The sequence below is a fragment of the Sapajus apella genome, unplaced genomic scaffold (genome assembly GCF_009761245.1).
Source record: "Sapajus apella isolate SASKATOON/1434 unplaced genomic scaffold, GSC_monkey_1.0 scaffold37, whole genome shotgun sequence".
In the NCBI taxonomy this organism is placed as follows: domain Eukaryota; kingdom Metazoa; phylum Chordata; class Mammalia; order Primates; family Cebidae; genus Sapajus; species Sapajus apella.
This window is the reverse complement of record NW_022436977.1, coordinates 22,702,791-22,723,976: the sequence shown is the minus strand read 5'-3', so window position 1 is coordinate 22,723,976 and position 21,186 is coordinate 22,702,791. Positions and strand designations below refer to the sequence as shown.

Here is a 21,186-nt window from a genome sequence, read left to right as displayed (position 1 = left end):
GAGAGGCTGACTTCAAAGGGGCAATATGAGGGAATTTTGGGGGATGATGGAAATGTTGTGAATCTTGATTGTGGCATTAGTCACATAAATCTAAGTATGTGTCAAAACACAGAACTGTACACCAAAAAGAATAAATTTTAGTGTATGTAAATAAGTAATTTTTGAAGAGCCTGGTCCTAAAGCAAGACTTCCCACCCTCCAGGTGATGTCCGTATCCAAGGTAGTCAGAGAACTGAGAGTCTTAACTCCAGCTTTTGCTCAGTTCCCTTACTCCTTGCAGAGCTCTGTCACTATCTTTAGGCCTAGTTGCTATTTAGTCAGTTGCACAGCAGTGACTCCTCCAGGAGTCTGCAACTCTGATGCTGATAAAATTAGGATATTCAAATGATAAAAAGATGGAACCAATATATTAATAAGATGATAGTGGGGCTGGGCATGGTGGCTGTAATCCCAGTACTTTGGGAGGCTGAGGCGGGAGGGCTGCTTGAGCCCAGGAGTTCATAACCAGTCTATGCAATATATTGTGAACCAGTCTATGCAATATATTGTGACCCCGTCTCTACAAAATATACAAAATTTAGCTGGGCATGGTAGAAGGCACCTGTGACCCCAGCTACTTGGGAGGCTAAGGTAGAAGGATTGCTTGAGCCCAGGAGGCGGAGGTTGCAGTGAGCCAAGATCCTGCCACTGCACTCCAGCTTTGGTGACAGAGGTAGACCCTGTCTCCAAAAGACAAAACGAAACAAAAAAAGATAACAATAATGAAGAGCTCACCCAGTCGAAGCTACAGAGAAAGACTTCTAGAATTGCCATGTCTAAATTATGAGAGGGGTGTGAAGCTAAGAGATTTAGATTATTTAATGAAATGTAACCATCTTTTCTACATATAGTATGCATATTGGAGAAAAAACAATGTCATGGATATTTACAACTTATGTTAAGAGAAAACACAGGTTATAAAGCAATTTTATAACATTTTATTCTTACAAATAGGATGGAAGCTCATGTACCAAAAAGTTGGTAGTGACTATTTCTGAGTGTGGGGGCTATGGTTGATTTGTACTTCCTTTATCTCATCTATCTATATTTTCTGTAATAAACACATGTGGCTTTTGAAATTTAAAAAAATACTGAAAATCACTTTTAGAACAAATATATGAAAAGATTTGAGGGCAGGGGAGGAAACTCAAAGTCTTAAAAATACTTAAACTTACACTAAAATTATTTTATAATCCCTGAGCACTGAAGCCTTAAAAATAGCAGTCCATGATGATCCATTGGACAGAGGCAAGCAGCCTTCATTTTGCGTCCCAAGAGTTAAATACACACTGTGGATCATCATTACATAGAGAACTTAGTGTTGACTCTTGGACTGACAAGTTACAAAGACATCTTATTTGTGAAAAATTCTGAGCATGGGCAGGGTGCAGTGGCTCACGCCTGTAATCCCAGCACTTTGGGAGCCTGACGTGGTTGGATCACAAGGTTAAGAGATCGAGATCATCCTGGCCAACATAGTGAAATCCGTCTCTACTAAAAATACAAAAATTAGCTGGATGTGATGGCGTGCGCCTGTAGTCCCAGCTACTCGGGAGGCTGAGGCAGGAGAACTGCTTGAAGCCGGGAGGCAGAGGTTGCAGTGAGCTGAGATCGTGCCTGTGTTCCAGCCTGGCGCCTGGTGAAAAAAAAAAATTCTCTCTACAAAAAAAAAAAAAAAAAAAAAAAATGCTGAGCATGAAAGATAACTACACATAAAATAACAAATCCTGTTATGCCAAAAGCTCTACTTAACGTGGCCTCTTGATCTGGAGTTTAGAAGTACAAAATCATCTTCCCCAAGATAAACTAATGATATTTGTAAAATAATAATGTTTTACCCTTATTAGGTAGTAGTCTCTCTTGAAACCCACACAAATAGAATTTTCACACCACGCCATGGACTTGGGCACATCTGGTACACTAAAGTCCCCCTGAAAAAAGACAGAAAGAGTCTGAATGAAATAAATATTTTTTTTTAAATCACGACTTTCCTGTTATTCTGCAACCTCCGTTCTGCAAAACAACCCTCATCTTTATGTGGCACAATTCTCCAGGCACAAGGCTAGGAAAACTACTCTTAATGAAAATACAAGTTCTTGAATTGGACAAGGTACATTTGGAAAAGGTGAAAACTCACTTTGAAATAAACCAATCTATAGAAACACTGTAGAATCACACTACAAGTGGGCATCAATAAGCTCTCATGCACTTCGTACCAGAGTATTCATCTGTTCAAAAATGACAAGACTGGAGCCCGGAACTTCATTAAAACAGAACAAGAAGTCTTCCAAGCTGGCGGCCAACTACTGCAGCAGCTCCTACCCAACCCATGGACCAAGGAACAGTGGACTTACCTGCAATTCATGAAATTCCCTGTCCTTCCAGAAATAGAGCTGCAGCTTCTTTTTCACTGCCACACACATCCGCAACACCTCCTCACCAGTCTCTGTATGCTGGAAGAAGACACGCAGAGCAAATGAAAATACGACGATTCTCCCTAACTGAGTGATAACTAAATTAGAGATTGTCTACCTTGAAATGGCAACTAATCTGAAAATTTCCTGTAACACAGTCATGCTGCCAGGAAAGCTGAGCAGAAGAACACCATTCTAAGTTGCGCTAAGAAACAAGTGACTGAGCAGCACTTCCTTCCCGAGGGCTGCCAGCCAAAGACCACAGCACCAGCAAATCACAAGGACATTCACAATTCAGAGGAGAAAATCCTGGGGCAGTCCTTCCCCTATATAACTCCTCCCTCCTTTTGACCCTTAAATGTTTCTTGCTCATGGCTGTCAACGCGTGCTGGGTCTGGGGTAACCATGTGCCAGTGACATAAACCCCACCTTTAAGCCTTTAAAGAGCAAGGAGAAGAATATTCCTAAGCATAAAATGATGCAGTGTTAATGTAGAACGTAAATACTAAAAGATGATGAGTTGAGTAGGGGGTGAGGCAGATTCTGAAGAACGCAAGAATGATAAATTGACAAAAATAAAGAGAGATGTCTTTTCTGAACAATGAAAAGTCCCTAATGACAAAGACTACAGTGATCTGTTTAGAACAAGAGTCCACTTTATGTCTTATCATTATCTTCATGATACTGTTACAGTCTTGCTTTCCCAATAACAGTTTGTATAGGACAAGTGTTTTTGTCCTTGGTTAGCTGCATCTTGCCAATAGCAGTAGATTCTCACTAACCCACACACAGAGAATGCAAACACTTCAACTTCACGCTATGCACCAACAGAGAAATTTCTCTAATACAATTAAATATCCTCTTTGGGCCAGGCGCAGTGGCTCACACCTGTAATCCTAACAGTATGGGAGGCCAGGCAGGCGGATCATCTGATGTGAGGAGTTTGAGACCAACCTGGCCAACATGGTAAAACCCCGTCTCTAATTTAAAAAATACAAAAAATAGTGGACGTGGTGGTACATGCCTTACGTCCCAGCTACATGAGAGGCTGAGGCAAGAGAATCACTTGAACCCAAGAGGCAGAGATTGCAGTGAGCCGAGATCGTGCCACTATACTCTAGCCTGGGCGACAGAACGAGACTCTATCTCAGAAAAAAAAATTCCCTTTGGAGTCTCTGTTGGGTATGGATCATCAATGTCATTCTTCCCCTCTAATGTAGGGAATGATGTAGGAAAGAGTGTATTGATTAAAGCATAAAGCCAAATTTCACCTTGGGTAAACTTACCTGGAGGTCACATGTAAACAGTGATGCTCCTTTTGCCTTTGAAACCGTAGTGATTTGTTGAAATGTCAATAGGTCATGGACATAAATGTTATTTTCTGTTTGGGAGGACGTAAAACATCACTATCAGTGATCATAATTCTCTAGCATAGCCACTATCGAGGCAAACAAAGTAATTGTGTTAACATCTAGAAAAAGCAAATGGTAGATATTGGTTGAAGATATCCCTTCAGTTGCACTAAGATGATTAATTCTGAGCTATCACCAGTACAAAGCATTTAAGAGTCATTTGATCTTCTAAACTTGGATATTTTCTTCTTTAAAAATTTGAGCATGGCCAGGCATGGTGGCTCACACCTGTCATCCCTGCACTTTGAGAGGCCGAGATGGGCGGATTACTTGAGGTCAGGAGTTTGAGACCAGTCTGGGCAACATGGTGAAACCCAGTCTCTGCTAAAAATACAATAATTAGCTGGGCATGATGGTGGGTGCCTGTAATCCCAGCTACTCAGAAGGCTGAAGCAGGAGAATCCCTTGACCCCAGGGAGCAGAAGTTGCAGTGAGCTATAAGACTGCACTACTGCACTCTAGCCTGGGAGACAGAGCAAGACTCTGTCTCAAAAAAAAAAAAAAAAAAGTAAAGGCAATCTTTCACTTCCAAAGCACTCTTTCTTTTTTGAGGCAGGGTCTCACTCGGTTGCCCAGGCTAGAGTGCATCAACAAAAAGGGCATGATCTCGGCTCACTACAGCCTTGGCCTCCTTGAGGTCCTCCTACTTCAGCCTCCTGAGTAGCTAGGACTACAGGCATGCACCACCACACCAGGCTAATTCTGTTTATTTTTTGTGGAGATGAAGTCTCCCTACGTTGCCCAGGCTAGCCTCAAACTCCTGGACTCAAGCGATCCTCCCACCTCAGCTACCCAAAGTGGTAGGATTACTGGTGTGAGCCACTGCGCCCTGTCCAAGGCACTCTTATACTCTGTCCATCTCGAGTCTGAAATTTTATGATGCAGTATTTGTACAAGAAATGGCTTTCTTTTCTTTTTTTGAGACGGAGTTTCACTCTTGTTACCCAGGCTGGAGTGCAATGGCGCAATCTCGGCTCACCGCAACCTCCGCCTCCTGGGTTCAGGCAATTCTCCTGCCTCAACCTCCTGAGTAGCTGAGATTACAGGCACGCGCCACCATGCCCAGCTAATGTTTTGTATTTTTAGTAGAGACGGGGTTTCACCATGTTGACCAGGATAGTCTCGATCTGTTGACCTCGTGATCCACCCGCCTCGGCCTCCCAAAGTGCTGGGATTACAGGCTTGAGCCACCGCGCCCGGCCCAAGAAATGGCTTTCAAAGCTATTTGCATTAGGAGGCTACGCTTAGAAAAGGGAAATCCCCTGTGGATTTCGTACTAACCCACGGCAAGGATTTCTTTCCTAGCAAAGCAATCAAAATAATCATTTTACCCAGGCTTCATATCTAGTTTATTTAGTCACAAGGATTAGGTTACCTCAGATATTTATCTGTGGTCCTAGGAACGACATTTAAAATGATTTTACTCTTTGGGCCCCAGGCTCAAAAGCACAGAGTGTGAGGTCAGCTTCTAATCCCCTGCCTGTCAAGGAAAGTCCTCACTGGCTGCCTTTCATGAAACCACAGTTTTTCACATAAGGTCCTCAACAGTGTGGACCTGTTCTCTCTTAGCTGATATCCTGCCACTCTCTACCGCATGTCCTTAATGTGGCCACAATAAACTATTTGCCACAAACTGCCACATCTCAGGGCCTTTGTTCTAGTTATTCCCGTGTTTTGTGATATGCTGCTGACCTCTCTTCCTACTGAAATTCTAGTTATCTACTAGACAATATAGGCCTCCCATTACCAAGATTCCACAACGCTTTTTATAAATTTTCACTGCAACTTACCACCTTGTATCCTGAAGACTTTCTGTCATTTAGTCTTCATAACCAGAATGTAAGTCTCAAAGATAGCAACCATGTCTCATTGAATTTGGTATCCCCAATGTCTAGTCCAGGCTTTGCATAGAATAGGCTCAATAAGCATTTGATCAATTAATGAATGAATGAATAAAGTGAGACCCCTTGGAGAGCAGAGTTTGAGTTTATGGGGGATGCTGCTGCCTTTATTATCCATGTACCCTGTTATACCAGGTTTGGAACATGTCAGTTTGTTGTTAAGTAACCACTATCAAATTAACCATGAAAGCGTTAACTAGGTCAGATCTTTTCTTTTTAGATGCATGAATACAAATCCAACTCCTTTTCTTACCTAACAAGCTGACCAGAATCTTAAACTGGGAAACCACATGGATCTGGAAAATATCAAATCATTAGACCCAATTAAACATTTCTGACAAGGTTTAGCAACTGTTCATTCAATAATAGTATTAAAAAGGGACAACAGAGCCTATCCAGTTACGGGGATCTGACTTATTTTTCTGTGCATATAATTTCTGTGACTATAATTTCTTCTTGTGAGAGAGGATCTCAGGAACTTGATACATGGGCAGGTCAAAGAGAAGAAGATTCAAAGAGTTAATAAATGGAAGGTCAAAGAGAAGAGGATTCAAATAGTTAATAAATAACATTACCAAAATTCTGGTTTGACAGGATCTCATATAAGTCAAATATTCTTATAAGGACTGCCATCACTGCTTACCTGCTGAATCTTTTTGGAGAAGTTCTTATTGGATTTCTCTAGTGTCACTTCAAACCTGTTGCAACCTATGGAAAAGAAATAAACACTGGTGGTTCCAAATAGAGGAATACATATAAAAACCACTACTAGAAAAATACTGCTCCATACTGTCTCCTACATAAATCTTTAGAAGTTCCTAAAAGACTAAAAATCAGAGATCTAAATAGCCAGCTGTCTTACAAGCACTGTAAGATGCTTTCAACTCCAATTTTAGAGCAGAGCATTTCATGCATCTTCACTCGGCATCAGCAGAAAGGATCACATAAAGTTTACTGAAGCTGCAAGGTACTTGTGAGTCTGAAGATCTTATCTTGCAAAATCAGTACCTTGGCAAAGTGTTCCACAAGGAAGGGTGTAAGATGTAACAGTCAAATATTAGAGCCCAAGCCATGAAACCCAGCCCAAAGCATCCTTAGGTCTAGACCAACTAATTTCCAGCAACTACCCTAAGTCCTGTATCATGGAGACAGAGCAAACACTCGAACCCATCTCCAGAGCTAAAGCAATTTAATGCATCTACACTTACTGCCACTTTCAGGTGACGCTACATCTGCTGGCACTGTTACAAAAAAAGGGGAAGAAAGTTACATACCATAAAAATACGTGAATTCAGCCTTGCTGGGGATGACAAAATTATTCAGCCTCAAAAGTCACCCAAGAGTCAAAAAGAATAATTCTTATCATCATCAGAGCAGCTATCATTAAGCAATAACTACATGCCGGGTTCTGGGTTTAAAACTTTATATTATTTTTTCTGTAAAGTCATAACTACTCCCAAGAAGTAGGTATTATTATTCCAAGTTCCTATTTGAGGGGCCTCAGAGTTACAGCGGTTAGGTAGCAGCCACTGAGAGAGCCTCCGAGCAAACCCAGGCTGACTCTAAAGCCTGTGCTCTGAGCCTACGCTCTGCTACCTGCCTTCTATTTCATGGAGAGGATGCTCGCACTGCTGACCTGGGTTGCTCCCCACAGCTAGCTCTGCCCTTGCCCTCTGGAAATCAGGGAGACTCTTGGAGGCAGCCATAAGAACTCATGCCACCAAAGCTGCTCTTACTTCTTCCATGTGCCCCTCAAACATTTTTGTCTCAAAATCTTGATAATCTTAAAAATTTCTGAGGACCTCAAAGAACTTTTATGTAGGTTATATACATGAATATTTACATGTTAGAAATTTAAATACATACATATAAAAACATCTATGTATTTAAAAATAACAATAATAACCCCATAAGTAAGATGCCACATCTGCTTCTGCATTGAATCTGTTTTGATAATTTAATTAGTTTTGGCTGAAGTATATGATAAAAAAATCTGTCCTCATATGAATATATAGTTGAAAAGAGAAAAGATTAAATAGATTTTTCAGATAATGTGGATCTTGTTTTTTTTTTTGGAGACGGAGTCTCACTCTGTCACCCAGGCTGGAGTGCAGTGGCTTGATCTTGGCTTACTTCAACCTCTGGAACCAGCCAGTGCTTGCTACAAATCCTTGACTGTAATCTCTTCTCCAGCAAGCTCCTTCAGAGTCTGAAATAGACTTCTCACCTTCATCTGCACAGTAAAGAGACTTACTGGTGTCCGTTTTTTAATTTGATCTTCCATCCAAATATATAGCAATTTCTCCATTTTGTGGATGGGCCTGCTTCGTTGCTTTGTTATAACTGTTGATCGCATGGGTGCAGAACCTTTCACAGCTTCACGAATTCTTTCTTTATCTTTCAAAATCGTCAACACAGTCGAGTGTGATAACTTCCTATCACGTGCGATCACATTCACTTTCTTTCCTCCTTCGTACTGCTTAATTACCTTCATTTTTGTGTCGAGATCGATGGCCTTTCATTCCTTCTTGGCAGGCTGAGGCGTAGACAAAGACAATTTCCTCTTGGTAGACATCTTGGGAGGGGTTTGATGAAAAATATCCAAGACACAAAACACAAATTGCTGTACCGAGTCTGGGATAACAGTTGAAATGGTACACATGGAGATGGTAGTGCTGCTGGAAGCTGGTCCGCACTGTCGTACGCCCAGCTGGGCAACGTTTGCGCTGCCAGACGCGGAGCAGTCGTGGCTAGCGATTGTCGTCGTCAAGTCGAATGGTCGTAAGTTGTATAGGTCGTAAGTCGATCAATACCTGTAATCCCTAGCTCTAATCTTTTCTTGACCCTATTATCCTCTCCCTTTCCTCAGAAAGATAGTCTATGCACAGACCAATTTAGGTTTCAAATATTTCAAATCTAGAAACCAAATTAGCCCTAGAACTGATTCACACAGGTCCAGGTCTATTTCTGGCTACCATCGGGCCAGAGCTGGGCTAGAACTAAACTGTTCACCAAGAGTATAAGGAAAAATGACATTTCTTAATGTGAAGTTTAAATCAGAGTTTGATTTCCTAACTGTCTATATTCAAGCTACCTATGGAGAAGCTGAGGCCCAGGAACATTAACTAATTTGTCAAAGTTGACATGATAAAATGATCACAGGCAAGGAATAGTCGCCACCAGTGTTCCAAGCCAGATGAACACTAATATTACCAGTTTAGGTCTATACTGTGTTCAAAAACTTCCTTTATAAAATCTTGTTGTCTATTTCTGATCACCACTTACATCTGAAACCAAAGTAGTCAAAAACAGCTGTTGAACGCTGAATAAGCATTTTATATTTTAAAATTAAAATGAGCTTAATTTTAAAATTATAAACCAGGCAAATATCGCAGAATGCAAATATTCTGGTTCTGAGAACTGAAAAAAAAATTTTTTTTAGACAAGGTCTGTTGCCAAGACTGGAGTGCAATGGTGTGATGATAGCTCACTGCAGCCTCAACCTCCTGGGCTCAAGCAATCCTCTCGCCTCAGCCTCCAAAGCGGCTGGAAATATAAGCATGTGCCATCACATCCAACTAATTTTTTGAAGAGAGGGTGTTGCTATGTTGCTCAGGCTGGTCTCAAACTCTTGGCCTCAATCATTCCTCCTACCTCAGTCTCCCAAAGTGCTGGGATTATGGAGATGAGCCACTTGGACTGATTGAGAATTAATAATTTAAAACAAAGATCAACAATGTACTACCCAAGGCCAAATTGAGGCCTTTGCATGTTTTTGTAAATAAAGTTTTACTGGAATATAGCCACACCCATTCTCATTACATATTGCCTACAACTGTTTTCATGTTACAATGGCAGAGCTAAGTAATTACACTGCAAAGCCTAAAATATTTATTCTTTGGACCTTTTCAGAACAAGTTTGCTGACCCCTGATTTAGAGGACAGTTAAAACTCAGAAATGAAATAAATTCTCTATTTTGTTCTCTGGTTTCTTTTCTTACCCAGCTGCAGAAACTGACCAGGAAACCTTCCTCTTTCCCGAGTACACTGGTAAAGTACTTTTCCCCTCAATGTTACCCTTGCTCCAGGTTCCAAAAGAGGGCTCTATTTATCTTAAGCAATCTCTTAAGCTATTTACCAGAGAAATATATATAAAAGGGTATGAAGATAACTGCAGATTTCTGTAGAGTGGCTCCAGAGCATAATACCTAAACACATCTATTCTCCATAAAGAGAGCACAGAAACAAAAACAGGGAAGGGCAGTGACGTACCTTTTGCCCCAATAAAAAACACTCTTGGGCCAGGTATGGTGGCTCAAGCCTATAATCCCAGCACTTTGGGAGACTGAGGCAGGTGGATCACAAGGTCAGGAGATCAAGACCATCCTAGCCAACATGGTGAAACCCCGTCTCTCCTAAAAATACAAAAACTAGCTGGGTGTGGTGGTGGGCACCTGTAATCCCAGCTACTGGGGTGGCTGGGGCCAGAGAATCACTTGAACCAGGAAGTCGGAGGTTGCAGTGAGCTGAGATTGTGCCACTGCACTCCAGCCTGGCAACAGAGCGAGACTCTGTCTTGAAAAAAACAAAAACAGAAAACCATTCTTTAACAGAATAAATTTCAAATACTTTCATTATTACCCTACATTACTGATAGTCACATTTGTTTAGAACTTGAGTTTTCACAGTTTCTTCAAGCCTATTAGCCTATTACTGTATTCCCCCCAACAACTTTGTGAGACAGAGTTTATAAAAAAACTGAAGTTGGAAAGAACCTGCTTATAGTCACATAGCCAGGGGAAGTGCACCTGAACGCAAACCCTGGTCCTCTCTTCCTGGTCAACCCCTTATAACCTAACAAGATCTTTTAAATCAATGTTCCCTAATTTTTTTCCTACCACCACACCATATACACAGGAATCTTATTCCTATTAGTAGTATTTCTTATTACTAGTAGTGAATCTCTAAGAAAAGAGGAGGAAAACAACTGCCTCCTCTTTTCTTAGAGACTCACTACCAGTAATAAGTAAACCAGTAATTCAGCTTCACCTCCCAGATGTAGGTAGGGTAATACAGTCTGGAGGGGGAAACCCTATGCATTCTCACGTCTTCTCCCCATTTTCTCATCGTGCTCTTTAACACCTTTGATCTTTCTTTTAATGGTCTAGGAGTCACTGATTTCACAGTGTATGCTAGCTGACTATTAAAACTTATTTTTTGCATAAGCAACATGCACTTACCAACGTCCTTCCGAATCCTATAGAGAAGAAGATGTCCTTGTTTGGTTCCCACAAGAAGCCATTCCTCTGGAAAAGAAAATAGCTTTGAGAAAGGTCAATCAGCTTGAGTACAACACTCTTTTTTTTTTTTTTTTTTTGAGATGTAATTTCACTCTTGCTACCCAGGCTGGAGTGCAATGGCACGATCTCGGCTCACTGCAACCTCTGTCTCCTGGGTTCAGGCAATTCTCCTGCCTCAGCCTCCTGAGTAGCTGGGATTACAGGCACGCGCCACCAAGCCCAGCTAATGTTTTTTGTATTTTTAGTAGAGACAGAGTTTCACCATGTTGACCAGGATGGTCTCGATCTCTTGACCTCGTGATCCACCCGTCTCGGCCTCCCAAAGTGCTGGGATTACAGGCTTGAGCCACCGCGCCCGGCCGACACTTTCTTTAGTTGGGGCTTGTAATCAGAAAACAATGTGTCAAGAAAATGAGTTGCTTTTGATAGTAGGTACTTTGCAAAGCTAAGGAATGTTTTTTTTTTCCTTTTAGAAATGATTTTTTAAAATTATACTTTAAGTTCTAGGGTACATGTGCGGATCGTGTAGAATTGTTACATTAAGTATACACATGACATAGTGGTTTGCTGCATACAGCCCCGTGTCATCTACAATAGGTATTTCTCCTAATGTATCCCTCCCCAATCCTCCCAGCCCCTGCTATCCTTCCACTACCCCCACACATCACCCAACAGGCCCCAGCGTGTGATGCTCCTTCCCTGTGTCCATGTGTTCTCATTGTTCAACACCCACTTATGAGTGAGAACATGCAGTGTTTGGTTTTCTGTTCTTGTGTCACTTTACTGAGAACGATGGTTTCCAGCTTCATCCATGTCCCTGCAAAGAACATAAACTCATCCTTTTTTATGGCTGCATAGTACTTCATGGTATATATGTGCCACATTTTCTTTATCCAGTTTATAATTGATGGGCATTTGGGTTGGTTCCAAGTCTTTGCTATTGTAACAGTGCCGCAGTGAACATACATGTGTATGTGTCTTTACAATAGAACGATTTCTAATCCTTTGGGTATAAACCCAGTAATAGGATTGTTGGGTCACATGGTATTTCTATTTCTAGATCCTTGAGGAATCGCCACACTGTCTTCCACAACGGCTGAAGTAATTTATACTCCCACCAACAGTTTAAAAGTGTTCCTATTTCTCCACATCCTCTCCAGCATCTGTTGTCTCCAGATTTTGTAATGATTGCCACTCTTAACTGGCGTGAGATGTTATCTCAATTGGCTTTGATTTGCATTTCTCTAATGACAGTGATAATGAGCTTTTTTCATATGTTTGTTCGCTGCATAAATGTCTTCTTTTGAAAACTGTCTGTTCATATCCTTCGCCCACTTTTTGATGGGGTTGTTTTTTCCTTGTAAATTTGTTTAAATTCTTTGTAGATTCTGGATATTAGCCCTTTGTCTGATGGGTAGATTACAAAAATTTTTTCCCATTCTGTTGGTTGCTAGTTTACTCTCATGATAGTTTATTTTGCTGTGCAGAAGCTCTTACATTTAATTAGATCCCATTTGTCTATTTTGGTTTTTGTTGTCACTGCTTCTGGTGTTTAGTGATGAAGTCCTTGTCTATGCCTATGTCATGAATGGTGTGGTCTAGGTTTTTTTCTAGGGTTTTTATGGTGTTTGGTCTTATGTTTATATCTTAGTCCATCTGGAGTTAATTTTTGTATAAGGTGTAAGGGGTCTAGTTTCAGCTTTCTGCACATGGCTAGCCGGTTTTCCCAACACCATTTATTAAACAGGGAATCCTTTCCCCATTGTTGGTTTTTGCCCGGTTTGTCAAAGATCAGATGGTTGTAGATGTGTGGTGTTACTTCCGAGGTCTCTGTTCTGTTCCATTGGTCTATATCTCTGTTTTGGTACCAGTACCATGCTGTTTTGATTACTGTAGCCTTGTTTCTTTCTTTCTTTCTTTTTTGTTTTTTTTTAAAGATGGGGTTTTACCATGTTGGTCAGGCTGGTCTTGAACTCCCGACCTCAGGTGATCTGCCCACCTTGGCCTCCAAAGTGCTTGGATTACAGGTGTGAGCCACCAGGCCCAGCCCCTTTTTAAATTTTTTTTATTTTTATTTTTTTTCCTTGTAGCCTTGTAATATAGTTTGAAGTCAGGTAGTGAAATGCCTCCAGCTTTGTTTTTTTTGGTTAGGATTTTCTTCGCTATGCGGGCTCTTTTTTTGGTTCCCTATGAAGTTTAGGGTGGTTTTTTTCCAGTTCTGTGAAGTAGGTCAATGGTAGCTTGATGGGGATAGCACTGAATCTATATATCATTTTGGGCAGTATGGCCATTTTCATGATATTGATTCTAACTAATCATGAGTGTGGAATGTTTTTCCAGCAGGTTGTGTCCTCTCATTTCCTTGAGCAGTGGTTTGTAGTTCTCCTTGAGGAGGTCCTTCACATCCCTTGTTAGTTGTATTCCTAGGTATTTTCTTTGTAGCAATTGTGAATAGGAGTTTGCTCATGATTTGGCTCTCTGTTATTGGTATATAGGAATCCTTGCGATTTTTAATTTTTTTTTTTTTTTTGGGACAGAGTTTCGCTCTCGTTACCCAGGCTGGAGTGCAATGGCGCGATCTCGGCTCACCGCAACCTCCGCCTCCTGGGTTCAGGCAATTCTCCTGCCTCAGCCTCCTGAGTCGCTGGGATTACAGGCACGCGCCACCATGCCCAGCTAATTTTTTGTATTTTTAGTAGAGACGGGGTTTCACTGTGTTGACCAGGAAGGTCTCGATCTCTTGACCTCATGATCCACCCACCTCGGCCTCCCAAAGTGCTGGGATTACAGGCGTGAGCCACCGCGCCCGGCCTATTTTTAATTTTTTTATACCACCTTCTCATCTGTCTGTGAGACTGTGATTTCTGCACATTGATTTTGTATCCTGAGACCTTGTTGACGTTGCTTATCACCTTAAGGAGACTTTGGGCTGAGATGACGGGGTCTTCTAAATATACAATCATGTCCTTTGCAAATAGAGACAATTTGACTTCCTCTTTTCCTAATTGTGGAAGAACTGTTTGAGCCCAGGAGTTCCAGGTTATAGTGAGCCAAGATCTGGCCACTTCCAATGCTATGTTGAATAGGAGTGGTGAGAGAGGGCACCCTTGTCTTGTGCCAGTTTTCAAAGGGAATGCTTCCAGGTTTTGCCCACTCAGTATGATATTGGCTGTGGGTTTATCATAAATAGTTTTTATTAGTTTTTTAGATACGTTCCACCGATACCTAGTTTATTGAGAGTTTTTAGCATAAAGGACTGTTGAATTTTGTCAAAGGCCTTCTCTGCATCTATTGAGATAATCATGTGGTTTTTGTCTTTGGTTCTGTTTATGTGATGGATTATGTTTATAGATTTGCGTATGTTAAACCAGCCTGGCATCCCAGGGATGAAGCTGACTTGTGATGGATAAGCTCTTTGATTTGCTGTTGGATTCGGTTTGCCAGTATTTTGTTGAAGATTTTTGCATCAATGTTCATCATGGATATTGGCCTGAAATTTTCGTTTTTGAGATGGAGTTTTGCTCGTTACCCAGGCTGGAGTGCAATGGTGCGATCTCGGCTCACCGCAACCTCCTCCTCCTGGGTTCAGGCAATTCTCCTGCCTCAGCCTCCTGAGTAGCTGGGATTACAGGCACGCGCCACCATGCCCAGCTAATTTTTTGTATTTTTAGTAGAGACAGGGTTTCACCATGTTGACCAGGATGGTCTCGATCTCTTGACCTCTTGATCCACCCGCCTCGGCCTCCCAAAGTGCTGGGATTACATGAAATTTTCTTTTATAGTTGTGTCTCTGCCAGGTTTTGGTATCAGGATGATGTTGGTCTCATAAAATGAGTTAGGGAGGATTCTATTTGTATTGTTTGGAATAGTTTCAGAAGGAATAGTAACAACTCCTCTTTATACCTCTGGTAGAATTCGGCTGTGAACTCGTAAGCTAAGAAATGTTTATATTCATGTTTGAGAATCAACCGATTAAAAACACATTTATTGAATAATTACTAGGCTAGACACATCAGAGGATACAAATGTCCCTGGCTTGTTTTTTATTTTTATTTTTTTCAGTCTTCTCTAATTTTATTACAGGGCATGTTGGGGACAGGGGAGGGAAGTGGCAAAGGAGTGACAGGAGGGCAGTCTAGGGCCATTCTCACCCTGAGCCTTGAGGCCTGGTGGGGGACAGGAACTGCAGAGGCATCAGATGAGGCCTCGGAAAGCCCAGGCCATCAGCTCCTCTCATGGGACCAGGCATGTGGAGTTGGCTCTCCAGGAATAGCGGGAGAAAGGCTTGCATGAGCTACCCCTGCCATCTACACCTGACAGGACAGGGGAGACAGGGAGAGAGTATCAGGCGCTCTACCTTCCCACTAAGGGGCACAGGTCATGGGAACACTTCCTCCGAGGACACAGAGAGCCTGGCTGAGCTGGCTGGCTCATGCTCCTTCTGGTCTGGGGGTCAGAGGAGAGTGAGATACTCTGGTTTGAAAGGCCTTCCTTTCTACCTCAGGGAAAACAGGTAGGGAGGTGAGGGTGCATTGCCAAAAAACACCCCCAAAACTCCATCTGGCTGAGTGACCCTGGGCAAGTCACTTCACTTCCTGGAGACTCAAGTTTCAAGATGGGAACAATGAGCATCGCCTCACAGGTTTGTCGTGAGGATTAAGCGAGAAAGTGTGTATAATGTTAGTGATGACTGGATGATACAAAATTGAGAACAAGCCTGGGTGCGGTGGCTCACGCCTGTAATGCCAACACTTTGGGAGGCTGAGGTGGGTGGATCATGGGGTCGCGGTCAGGAGTTCGAGATCAGCCTAATAGGGTGAAACCCTGTCTCTACTAAAAATACAAAAATTGGCCAGGCATGATGGCATATGCCTGTAATCCCAGCTACTCAGGAGGCTGAGGCAGGAGAATCGCTTGAACCCAGGAGGCGGAGGTTGCAGTGAGCTGAGATCATGCCATTGCACTCCAGCCTGGGCAACAGAGCAAGACTCCGTCTCAAAACAAAACAAAACAAAATTGAGAAGATGATTGGCTGCGGAAGGCTCAGTGGGAACGCCCAAGGCAAGCGGGGGAAGTCAGTGGACAGAAGGACTGGGAGTGGCTGCAATGTAGCTTCCTTCTTCCTCTGCCAGGTTTAAGAATGAGCCCTAGGTGGGGTGAGGAGGTGGGGAGAAAATTAGGGTCCTGGGAGGGGGCAGCCTGACGTCAAGGCCTGAATGAGAGTGCACAGGCGCCCATGGGCTGCGTGGAGGATGGGAGAGGGCGGGGAGAACAGGAATCCTCTGAGGGCTGTTTTTAAAAAGCTGAAGAGAAGAGACGACTATTTCTTTCCATAGGTGCAGCTGCAGAGACATCAAGCTGGACCCATCGAGGATTTCAGATCCAGCCATCATGGGATGGGGCTGCTGCCGGGGACGCCAGTGCCCCTCCTTTCTCCTCAGCACCGGGGTTATAAAAAAATACCTACAAACCATGAGAAAGTTTGTGTGAAAACACTTTTCTGCATGTATTAAAAAAAGAGACTGGCCGTGGTCAGTGGCTCAGAACGTGGACCAAAGTCCCAAGAGTTGCCAAGGGGAGTCCATGGCACCCCAGTGGTAGAAGAGGTAGCCTGGGGCACCCCTGTGGCCGGGACAGTGCTGGCTCTGGAGAAGGCTGTTCTTTGGCTGGGCTACGCTTCCGTGGATGTGAGGTCTGAGGGGCAGGAGGGATGGCAGGAGTCCTGGCTCCAGCAGTCCCATGGAGACCCTGTGCTGGGGTGGGCAGTGGGGGAGCCTTGGCCCTAAGCCTCAGGAACCCTCTTAGTGAACCCCATTGCTAAAGGCAGAAGCCTCTTCCCAGTAAGCTTCCCCAGACAGGCGGGGGAGCTACAGGGGGTTCAGTCTGGTTTCCACTTCTGATGGAGGGTTCTGCCCAGAGGCTCCAGAAGGCTGTGTTCTGCTGAGGCTGACCCCAGCTGGGGACATCAGGCACAGGAGGGCAGCCCGGGGTTTGGACAGGAACCAAGGCGCTAGAACAGAAGAGCCACCTTTGCAGCCTGGCCCCTCCTGCCTGGGGCTTCTGGATATTTCCTTGGGGAAGGAAGCAAGGAGAGGATGGTGGCCCTGCCCTCCTAGCCTGCTCCTCCCTCCTCTTCTTCACCCCCCAAGGGCCTAGACTGTGTTGCTGGCTGGGAGAGGTCCGAGGCCCCCCAGGCCCTGATCTGGGGGGGCCCAAGCAGCTTCCAGGGCCAAGTGGGTAGGGAGAGGGTGACAGTCAGAGCTAGAGGTTCCTCTGCCCAGTCAGCCCAGGCACCCCTTGTTTACCCACCACCATGGAGCCAAGGCTGTGACGGGCACCCTCAGTGGATATTGTAGCCCCCAAGGCAACCTAGGAATGGGTGGGCGTGGGCGGCATCTGCAGTCAGCAGTGGGCTGAGGACCACTCTGGCTCTGGGGAGTGGGGGCCTGTGCATCAGATCCCATCGGTCCCGCAGGCACTCTAGGGCTGCAGCAGGTGCAGGCCGTGCCAGAGCCCCTCCTTCAGGAACTGCATGTAGGTGGCTGTGAATGGGTCTTCAAAGGTGGGTGAGAAGCTAAAGAGATTGCTCTCGATTTCCTTGGGCTTCATGGAGGTGATGTCCAAGAAGTAGTTGGCATTGATGTGGTGGACCACGGTGCCATTGGGCAGGCAGATCATCATCTCCACGGGAAAGCTGTACTTCTCCAGGTGCAGGCCAGCCAACTTCTGCTGGGCCGTGTTCTCCTGGTTGCTCTGTAGCTCCTCCAGCTCCTTCACCAGGGACCAGATGCTGATGAGACTCTCGTTGAGCAGGGTGAGGATAAGCGAACTTCCCAGGACCATCTCCGGGAGAGTCCACCCCCGAACCTCAGCAGGACTGGTCCTCCAGGGTCCCCCACAGCAGGATCGAGTGCACGAGCTTGTTCTCAGCCTTAGCTTGGTGGAAGGCCTCAGTGAATGGCAAGTAGGAGACCTTCTTGAAGGGGTACATGGCTACCTCCAGGCGCCAGGTGGCCTCCTCCCAGCTCAGCTCCTGCTGCCACTTGATCTCCTCAAATCACAAACTGCAGGGGCTCCCCCGAGGGCAGGTGGCTGTCGATCACGCTGCCATCCTCATCCAGGATCATGGAGGGCACTGAGGGGCCCGTGGCCTCCAGCTCCATCTGGGGTATGCAGCCGATGTCCACGTCCATGTTGCTGCTTTCACTGGCCCCATAAAGCCACTCCATGTCCACATTCACAGACCTGCGGTTGGGCACAAAGAGCCGGAAGTCGCAGACGTGGGTGGCATCTTTGGAGAGAATGACGTGGCCGGTGAACTCAGCAGGGGAGAACCAGAAGGGGAAGTCGGGCTGGAACTCGGCATGGATCCGGAACATCACAGTGTAGTAGAAGTCGCTGACAGCAGTCAGGGTGGCCACGGCCCCCTGAGGGGCAAAGCGGGTCTTCACGAAGGGCCGCGGGTGGAACATGCTCAGGATCCGGGGGATGATGACCCCCTTGCCCTTGGGCGGCGGTGGATAGAAGCGGTTGTTGGACAGGTAGCGGGTGAAGACGCTCAGCTCACTGGGGATGATCCACCAGGGTTTGCCCAGCTCCTGGCCTGGCAGGGGAAGGAAGGGCTGGAAGTGGCGGGCGGCAAACACTGCCCTCGGTGAGGCCGCAGTCATCCAGTTTCGGAGGCCGGACAGGGTGAGGCGCGAGACCTTTAGGAAGCCATCTTTGCTCTTTCTTGGTCATGGTCTCCGGGAAAAGAGGCTGGAATCGGGCTTCTATGGTGAGCCTCTCCTCGCTAGGGTCAAGGGGGCAGCTCCTCCTCCTCGTAGCTGGCCTCAGGAGTTGACCCTGTTAGCTTCTCAGCAATGGGCTGGAACTCCTCGGGGCCGATGTACATGTCCCCGTCAGTGTCCAAGGAGGAAAAGAGAAAAAGGCCATCTGTCCCGAAGGTCTTCAGCATTGATTCCTGCCGCGCGGCCGCCTGGGCCTCGGCGTGGCGGGCGCAGACCCTGACGGCGGCGGCGGTGGCTGCACCCAGCAGGGGTCCGAGCAGCGCCAGGGCGCGGGTGCCACGGCGGGGTGGCGGCTCGGGAGGCGGCACAGTGGGGCTGGGGCCGGGGCCAGGGCCGGGCTGCCCGCGCTGGCCCAGCCGGGCCCGGCTCATGGCTGGCTTAATTGTTTTAACATTAAACTAATAAAAAAGATGGAAGGGCTTTATTTTTAAGGTTAAAAGATTATTTTTGTTTTTATATATATATATATATATATATACACATATATATATATATACACACACACACTTTTATTAAGATATATCTCTTTAGATATATATATATTTTTTAATTCAGCTAAAAAGAATATGATGAAAGTTTATAAAATCACAAAATTGAATGTGAAACCAGGTATCCAACTTCAAAAATAATAGCTAAGAGTCATCGTAAGAGGCATCATTTAAATATTTTTACTTTCAGGAAAATAAATGACATAGCATAAGCTTACAAAATTCATTATTTCAAAAGATAGTCTAGCAGAAAGTATTTAATAACAAGTGTTGATGAGAATATTAGGAAACTGGAGCCCTCCTACACTGCTGGCAGGAATGTTAAATGGGACAGCTGCTTTGGAAAAGTCTGGCAGTTCCTGAAAATGCTAAACATAGCTACCCTGGGACCCAGCAATTCCACTCCTGGGTACACACGCAACAGAAATGAAAACATATTCTACACAGAAACTTGTACACAAATGTTCATAGCAGTGTTATTTGTAATAGCTGAAAGACGGAAACAAACCAAATGTCCACCAACTGATGAATGGATAACAAAACGTGGCATGTCTATATAACGGAATATTAGCTAACAATTGAAAGAAGTATGGGTATATGCTACAACACAGATGAACCTGAAAACATGATGCTAACTAAAGGAAGCCAGATCACAAAAGGCCACATGATTCCATTTATATGAAATGTCCAGAATAGGGAAACCCCCAGAGGCAGAAAGATTAGTGGTTGCCCAGGGCTGGTGGGCTTGGGGGAAAATGTGAAGTAAATACTAATGGGTACTGAGTTTCTTCTGAAAGTGATGAATATGTTCTAAAACTAATTGTGGTGATAGTTGCACAACTCTGTGAATGTACTAAAAACCATTTAATTGTACACTTTTTTTTTTAAACTTTTATTTTTTTAAGACAGGGTCCCACTCTGGCACCCAGACTAGAGAGCAGTGGTGTGATCATGGCTCACTGCAGTCTCTGCCTCCCTGGCTCAAGTGATCTTCCCACCTCAGCCTCCTGAGTATGATCATGGCTCACTGCAGCCTCTGCCTCCTGGGTTCAAGTGATACTCCCACCTCAGCCTCCTGAGTGGTGAGAACTACAGGCATGCACCACTACGCTCAGCAATTTTTTAAAACTTTCTTATAGAGATGAGGGCTCACAATATTGCTCAATCTGGTCTTCAACTCTTGACCTCAAGCAATGCCCCTTCCTTGGCCTCCCAAAGTATTGGGAATAGAGGCATGAACCACTGTGCCCAGCCAAACTGTACATTTTAAAAGATGATCCAGGTCAGTGGTTCTTAAACTTTGGTGTATCAGAATTATTTGAGTGTTTGTTAAAATACAGAATGCTGGGCTCTACCCCGGAACTTCTGATTCAGTGGTCTAAAAGTAGGCCCAGGAATTGTCGTTTCTAGCAACTTTTTGATGTGGTGGTTCAAGGACCACATTTGGGAGGCACTAGTCTAGGTAAAAAGAAAGAGGCACTGAAAAAGTTTAAATTATTATCCTGACAGACCCATATTACATCATTCAGGGAAGGTAAGCATGTACAAATACTTCCTTAGCCTTTTGATAACATAAAGATCACTCATTCTTTTCATAAACTCTCTTGATTCTTGATCCTTGTAAAATAAAATCTTGGATAATAGTACAAATAGGTAAATTTTATTGAACATGTATTGTGTTCCAAGAAATGCTAAGCACATCTGTTATTTCACTAATCCTCACAACTATCCCTTGAAGTAAGTCCTTTTTTCAAATCCCCATTTTATCGTTGAGGAAGTTGAGGCCTACAGGGTATATAACTTTTCCAGAGTCACACATGTGGTAAGTAGCAGAGTTGGGAT

At 44.3% G+C, this 21,186-nt stretch overlaps 1 protein-coding gene and 1 pseudogene across 3 annotated transcripts in view; both read right to left on the bottom strand.

Annotated features, from left to right (window-relative positions):
* VPS39 (VPS39 subunit of HOPS complex) overlaps window positions 1-21,186 on the bottom strand; it is a 63,355-nt gene that overhangs the window by 33,174 nt on the left and 8,995 nt on the right. The window contains exons 2-8 of one of the 2 annotated variants that reach the window (XM_032297847.1): window positions 11,007-11,072; window positions 6,975-7,007; window positions 6,410-6,474; window positions 6,020-6,062; window positions 3,740-3,834; window positions 2,394-2,492; window positions 1,878-1,970 (exon numbers count right to left, since the gene is read on the bottom strand). In XM_032297847.1, the coding sequence (XP_032153738.1) occupies window positions 1,878-1,970; window positions 2,394-2,492; window positions 3,740-3,834; window positions 6,020-6,062; window positions 6,410-6,474; window positions 6,975-7,007; window positions 11,007-11,072 (494 nt within the window). The remainder of the gene's footprint in view (window positions 1-1,877; window positions 1,971-2,393; window positions 2,493-3,739; window positions 3,835-6,019; window positions 6,063-6,409; window positions 6,475-6,974; window positions 7,008-11,006; window positions 11,073-21,186) is intronic. The other variant, XM_032297848.1, reaches the window with a different exon arrangement.
* Window positions 15,023-20,246, bottom strand: LOC116564573 (annotated as a pseudogene). Its single transcript, XR_004274979.1, has one exon. The product of XR_004274979.1 is annotated as a selenoprotein N pseudogene (transcript).